This window comes from Azolla caroliniana, unplaced genomic scaffold (assembly GCF_043228905.1).
Source record: "Azolla caroliniana isolate FFs.n. ecotype wild unplaced genomic scaffold, voAzoCaro1.0.p SCAF_16, whole genome shotgun sequence".
Lineage (NCBI taxonomy): Eukaryota > Viridiplantae > Streptophyta > Polypodiopsida > Salviniales > Salviniaceae > Azolla > Azolla caroliniana.
Genome location: NW_028230451.1, coordinates 13,257,515 through 13,264,126, shown reverse-complemented (window position 1 = coordinate 13,264,126; position 6,612 = coordinate 13,257,515). Strand labels below are relative to the sequence as shown.

Below are 6,612 nucleotides of genomic sequence, written 5' to 3'. Positions count from 1 at the left end.
TGATTGGACCATTTACTTTTTGATTATTGATTTTTTTTATGTTGACTTATATACATTCAATTTTTTTGGCATCCCTTTTTTCCCATTTCTCTCTCTTTTACTACTCTCGAACCACTGCATCATGTCAACGTGTTGGAAACCTAAAAGTTACTTACAATTGCATCTAGATATGTTCTTGTTGATGGTGATGTGCATATAAGTGTGGATATGTTTATAGGTTTGTGTATGTGCATAAATAACTACATGAAGATTGGTGTCAATATGTGGGTATGTTAGTATATAACTATGTAAAAAATGTTAAATTGTATTATATGTGCAATAGCTTGTATGGGCGTATTTGTGTCTATATGTATTCGTGTATGGATAGGAATGGTTGTACTTAAATATAAGTGTGCTTGTGTACATGTGTGTGTAAATGTGAATTTTTGTAAGAGTGAGTTTTTACAATGATAAACCACATTGCATGGGTGCGAGGCATAAAGAATAAGGAAACAATAAAAAGCAATTCTTGAAATGGATGTTATAGGTCTCGGATTGATGCCACGTAACTTTTCAGTTTTGTATTGCCCCTTATAACAAGGTTCAAACCCTTGTCATTATTGTTTAAGTGATTAGCTCTTGTCACATGAGCAAGCCCTAAATTTTAGTTTGATACTCATCTCTTGTCATCTCCATCTAGTTATGTCCTTAACCATAACCTTAACTTATTGGAAATTTTTGTCCTTTCATTCCTTTCACATCACGTGTGAAGACAGGAATTTATCTAAATCCCAATTTTAGGTAAGTCAAGCTTTGGATTGAGAAATAATGGAAGAGATAGGAGAGAAGGAAAAGATCAAACCAACAATTAAGCTATCTTAAGTGGCAAGAGCTATCCACTTCGTAAATAATAAGATCAAGGGCTAAAACATTAAAGAAAATTGAGTTTTCAAGGATTATTGGAATCTATTGTATTCCTAGATTACTTTGAATAATGCGTATTTAAAGAAGGTTTATCGATTGGATCCTTTGTGCCCCATGATGGAACAAGGCTCGTCATGAAATATTTAGATAAAAAGTTGAAGCATCAGGTGGGAAACCATGTTAATTTCGTAAGAGACAACGTTCGGTTCCTTATTTTTAGGTGTTCATTGTGCGAGCAACTAGAGGATTGGATGAGGATTGTAAAATTTATTGGATCGCAAATCAGAGTTGTGGAAAAGACGCTACAAAAGAAAGAGATTAGCAAATGGATGGATTCGAGCCCGCGACACTAGCTTTCTTATTCAATGGCCCATGAAGATAATCACACTCATGTTTTTACATTTTATTGTTTCCTCATTCTATATGTATGACCCAGATCTAGCGAATCCATGTATTCCTCAGACTTCGCGATCTCCATATACTTGTACGATGTTTTGCCAGTGAATAGCGATTTCCAGCATAGTCATGGACTACCAAGTCGGGAAAACTATCACTCAAGTGTTATGACAAAGACATTTATGGAATCTATCCTTCCTCATCACCTGAGGGGGGGCTAAGGAGGCTAGGGAGAATGTGAATAGTGTGAAAGGGAGCTATGGAAGAGTAAACACGCGATGGAATAAAGAAGGAATGCAAGATGACATGAAAAGTGTACACACAACGGAATGGTGCACATGCAACTCGTAGGTCATATATCTAGAAAATGGAAGGGCGTAATCTTTTGTACATAACGTAGTCAACCAGTTTTTTGTAAACAATTGACGGAAGTGTGTTTTTTTTTTGTGAGATTTTAGGTTGACATAATTTTTTGTTTATGATCTTTTGGGGTGTGCAAAGTTGTGGATGAGTTGCATGATCACGTCCATTCATTAGTCCAATGACTAATATTAGTTCAATAACTAATATTAATCAATCACTAATCTTAGTCATATCGCTAAAATTAGTCAGTAGGAATCAAGAGTGTTTATTTTGAATGGCCGATGAATATAATGACACTTGTGTTTTTACATCTTATTGTTTGCTCATTCTATATGTATGACCCGGATCTAGTGAATCCATGAATTCCTCGGACTTTGAGATCTCCATATACTTGTACGATCTCTTGCCACTGAATATCGATTTTCTTGTCCTGCCCATCGTAGTAGTGGAGGTGGTGCCGGATCCCGATCCCCAAGACTCATTGGGCCATTGGATTTCCGAGAAATGATGCTTGTACTGCTGCTCTTGCTCCAGCTCTAGCTCTACTCCATCCTTCATCTTCTTGCTACGAATTAAGATCCCCATCTCTTGATAATCCTCACTAATGGGGGCATCATGCACGGCTATGGCTTCCATCTTCCCTTCCAACATGTGCACTACTCTGCTCATGCTCGGTCGGCTCCCAGGATCGGTTCGCAAGCACATCATGGCTACCTCCACCATCCTCATGGCTTGTTTCTCATTGTACATCTTCTTCTTCGCCACACCCACGCCATAGCTCATGAGCCTCTCGTCCACGAGCTCCCTCACTCCCTCGTGCAGATTCCGGCTCATGTCCAGCTTCTGCCTCAATGCTCTCCAATCCTTCACTCTTCTCCCGCTCACGATCTCGAGGAGCAGGATTCCGTAGCTGTACACATCGCACTTCTCGGTCACAGCCCCGTCGGTTAGCCACTCGGGCGCCAAGTATCCGGGGGTCCCCCTCATCATGGTCACCACCGCACTCTCTTCACCTCTTACCACTCTTCGGGACATCCCGAAATCGGAAATCTTCGGGAAGAAATCGACTCCCAGCAGTATGTTCTGTGGCTTGAGATCCATGTGTATGACCCTGTCCTCACACTCCTCGTGCAAATATGCCAAGCCTTTGGCAGTACCCAAGGCTACGTCGAACCGCCTCTCCCAAGTTAGGACAGGTCGCTGGTTGTTCTCCTTACTCTCGTCGGTCTCTGACCTAGATTTGTGGGTTTTACTGAAGATCCAAGCATCCAAGGATCCATTTTCCATGTATTCGTACACGAGGAGCTTGTGCATGGTACCTTCGAGGCAGAAGCCGATCAAGCGGACAAGGTGAAGGTGGTGAGTCCGGCCGAGAATCGAGACCTCGGCGATGAACTCTTTGTTACCCTGTTGGCCTTCATCGTTGAGCTGCTTCACGGCTATGGGCGTGCCATCGTCCATAGCCCCCCGGAAGACTTTGCCAAAGCCACCACTCCCGAGATGGTCCGAGAAGCCACACGTGTTTTCATGCATCTCTTTCCATGTGAACCGTCGGGGCTTGTACCCTTGAAACGAGGCACCCAGGAGCTCAGCTTCCATGTCGTTATGATCTTCCAGTTTCTTGGCTTGCAGTCTTCTTCTCCTGCACAGATATCCAGCCACCAGCATGGCCATAACGGTGATGACTCCTAATACTGGTAGTCCTATTCGGATGAATAGAAATGAGGATGAGGGTGAGGATGGAGTAGAGATGTCTATGCGTTTCAAATAGCCCTGAAATTCTTTAGTAGCAGAAGCATTCACTACTATAATGGTGGCAACAGGACCTTGGATGAGGAAGCAAGAACCACCTGATGATGATGATGACTCCCAGAATGCGGCCGTGCAAGAGCAAAGATTCTGACAATTCTCCTTGCAGTTTTCTGCAGAAATGTTTCTCTGGTCAGGTGACCGGAAAGCGTTGGAGAAGTAACGGGCCCCTTGTATGACTGAAAAATTATTCGAATAACATAGTGTTGAATCAGACAGAGTAGTACTGTTGGGTTACATCAATTTACTATCATCCTTGAGCTTGCAGCCTGATTTAGGGTTTGTGGGATCCTGAAGCACAAATGTCTGTGATCCTCCACAATCCGAAGAACAATTTTGGAACTCTTCTTGGCACACACCGTAGAATCCGCAGATGAGAGGCAATCTGCATGGATTCATCGAGAAGAGACTGGAGAAGTTCCTCCAGACTGCCGTGCTGTTGGGATATCTGGTGTCATTGAGCGTGTAGGCATGAAAGTCTCCATCAGTTTCCAGTCTGAGGAATGTGGCATATGTTATGTTCAAGCTATTGGCTTCATCCTCACTTCCTTTATCCTCGAATACAAAGGCTTTCGATTCTTGAGGCAATAAACCACAATCATCGGGTGAGAGTTGGGTGTAGCGCGAAACTTTGGATCTACATATATATATATTGTGAATTTGAAACATATGTCAGCAATTCATGTAGATAACCATATGGTGCACATTCCAAAACTCATTATTCATTATCAACTAACCCATTAGCAGATGGAAGGATATCCAATTGGAGACTGCTTTTGTTTCTCGGGTACCAGCACAGCACCATCGCATCTCCAATAGACGTGTTGGGTGCACCATGGGGAGGCCAAACCCAATAAGGATATTCATAGCTGGTGTAATTTACAGTACTATTAGAGGTATGGTTATAGAGAGATTTATACCCTATCTTCGCATAGAGGGTAATGGTTCCAGCATGCCCAATCTCGAGCGTGTAGTTGGCTGTTTTGTTACTATCGCTGTCAAATGCCGTGAGATTATTCCCGGGCCGAAGACTTTGCAGCACCATGATCGTGTCAGTGGGATGCTCAGAAGATTGCCACAGTATGTTTTGTGTCAACTTGGAGTCATTAGTATGGGTAGTGTTTGTGAAGAGAACCAGGTTTCCCTCAAAGGTAATGGTGAGGGATGCATTACTGGCAGGAGTGGATGTATTGGTCTGCCACACAACGCGATCCGGCTCGTTCCTATCGCAGTCCACAAGCTTGAGATTAGTGTCGCCCGCATTGAGCTCCAGGCATGCGCCCTCGCCGACGGGGTTGTCCACATTGGCTGTCCACACGACTTGCCCCTTGTTTGGGTCTTGCGCCTTTCCGTAGCCTTTATATGCCAAGAGAGACAGGTAGTAAGATGGGGTACTGCCATTATTTCTTGTGCACAGCTCGTCCGCGGGTATGACAAAGAAGAGCTGGAAGTAGAGAACGTAAGGGTATTCCGCACGGTGGGCCGAGTAGATGTCGAGGCCTCGCCCGTACAGCCTCTTCTCGCTATTCAGAGCTTGCAGAAGGGATTGATTGTTGCAGAGCTGGAAATTGCTGTAAGAGAAGAGATTGTATTGTGGGTTTTCGTAATAAGAAAAGAGATTGTCATCGACATTCGAGGAAGGGAAGTAATAATTCTCGTCTGTGGTGTCGGCTGTAACAGGAATAATTGTGATTAGGAAAGCCTCAAGTAGTAAGCATGCCATGACGGTGATCAAAGTCAGGATCTCCACTGCAGTATAATAATGAGAAGACGAACAAGAAGAATGCTTAGTTTCCATGGCTGAGTGCAGAGTAAGCATCCCCAATCAATGGTGTGTCTCTGTCTAGTCGGATCGAATGAATACTTGGGGAGGAGAAGAAGAACTCCTGTCTCCCATAGATTAAGCAGCTGCCACTCGCCCAAAACAAAAAGAAACATTGGATGGATGACATTCTAGCGGATCATCCGGTCAAGATGCTTGAAAAGTCTTTCCCCCAAAATTAAAAAAAAGGCTATAAATTCTATAGACCGAAAATTGAATCCAGGTTGTCACGACTCACTATAATAAAAATTTGGATGCTTCTTTCATGGCATTTTGGTAATGCCAATCAATCCAACGTTGTTTGTGATTACACCCAAAAAATTGATAAGCAACTCTGAGAGACTTAGGTTTTCTGAACACCTCAAAGAAGCTTCGACAGTACGAAGTACCTATACGTAGCTCCTAACTAAATTAATTGGAGGTGAGTTAAGTGAATGAAGATTGAGCAACATTTTATTGTCGTGTTCATGGTTATGCAAGTGTATAGCATGACAAAAGGTATAGCGGCTCTTGATAGACCATTGGCATGTTCCTTAAGGGTCGATTGACTCCCATTCGAGAATATCATATGGTTATTATATAGGGTTCCAAATTAAGTCTTCATGAGACATTGCTGCTCGTTGCTTCCATTCAATTCTCCTGTTTCCTAGACTACTTTTGATGTGATCCTTCCCATTACATGGACTTGTAAATATCAACTTCTCTTTCTATTTATTGGATATGTAAATCAATAGCTTTAGTGCTCATAAGTTTGGCTGTTATTCTTTGTAGATAAATGAGACAATACTTCATCCACGTTGTCACCTATTCCACATAAGCTTGTGCTCCCCCCCCCCCCTCCCCCCCAATCATTTCCTTACTTCTACGATCTCCCCTTAAATTAAATCCTAGTAATTCAATACAATGACTTCGAGCTACACAACACTTTGTTGACCCCGTGTGAAGTATGGAAGAGGGGGAGTCTCTAATACCGGAAATTGTTTAGAGCATATTCAATGTAGACATGGTCACCTTCATGATGATTGTGATGGATCCCATTGTTATATAACACTTAGCATAGAATGCGCGTAGAATAAGTATGCAAGTATTCTAACCTTTTTTTTAAAATACTTAGAATACATATTTTATTACATATAAAATACATTGCATATATTACATACTTAAAATATGTGTAGGATACTTAAAATATGTGTAAAATATGTTAAATACTTCTTAATGTTAAAGTTTTTTTCAAAACAATAATTGTGAGTTCCAAAATGAATGCATGAGAGGGACTTACACACAAAAGATAAGAATGTTCGAAAGACTTTGTGAAAAGG

The 6,612-nt window shown here is 42.0% G+C and overlaps 2 protein-coding genes across 2 annotated transcripts; both read right to left on the bottom strand.

Annotated features, from left to right (window-relative positions):
- Positions 1-1,938: 1,938 nt before the first annotated feature.
- Positions 1,939-3,697, bottom strand: LOC147854022 (G-type lectin S-receptor-like serine/threonine-protein kinase SD2-5). Its single transcript, XM_087332131.1, has one exon. The coding sequence runs from the start codon at positions 3,334-3,336 to the stop codon at positions 1,975-1,977; it is 1,362 nt and encodes a 453-aa protein (XP_087188257.1). The 5' UTR covers positions 3,337-3,697; the 3' UTR covers positions 1,939-1,974.
- An 8-nt stretch (positions 3,698-3,705) lies between these two features.
- On the bottom strand, positions 3,706-5,323 carry LOC147854021 (EP1-like glycoprotein 2). Its single transcript, XM_087332129.1, has 2 exons — positions 4,209-5,323; positions 3,706-4,108 (listed from the first exon to the last, which is right to left on the bottom strand). The coding sequence occupies exons 1-2, from the start codon at positions 5,288-5,290 to the stop codon at positions 3,706-3,708; spliced, it is 1,485 nt and encodes a 494-aa protein (XP_087188255.1). The 5' UTR covers positions 5,291-5,323.
- Positions 5,324-6,612: the final 1,289 nt, after the last annotated feature.

Excerpts from the sequence above, each read along its gene's own strand:
- LOC147854022 (XM_087332131.1), bottom strand. The coding sequence starts at position 3,336 with ATGGCCATGCTGGTGGCTGGATATCTGTGCAGGAGAAGAAGACTGCAA.
- LOC147854021 (XM_087332129.1), bottom strand. The coding sequence starts at position 5,290 with ATGCTTACTCTGCACTCAGCCATGGAAACTAAGCATTCTTCTTGTTCG. Across the intron at positions 4,109-4,208 it reads ATCCTTCCATCTGCTAATGG|ATCCAAAGTTTCGCGCTACA; the intron begins GTTAGTTGATAA and ends ATATATATGTAG.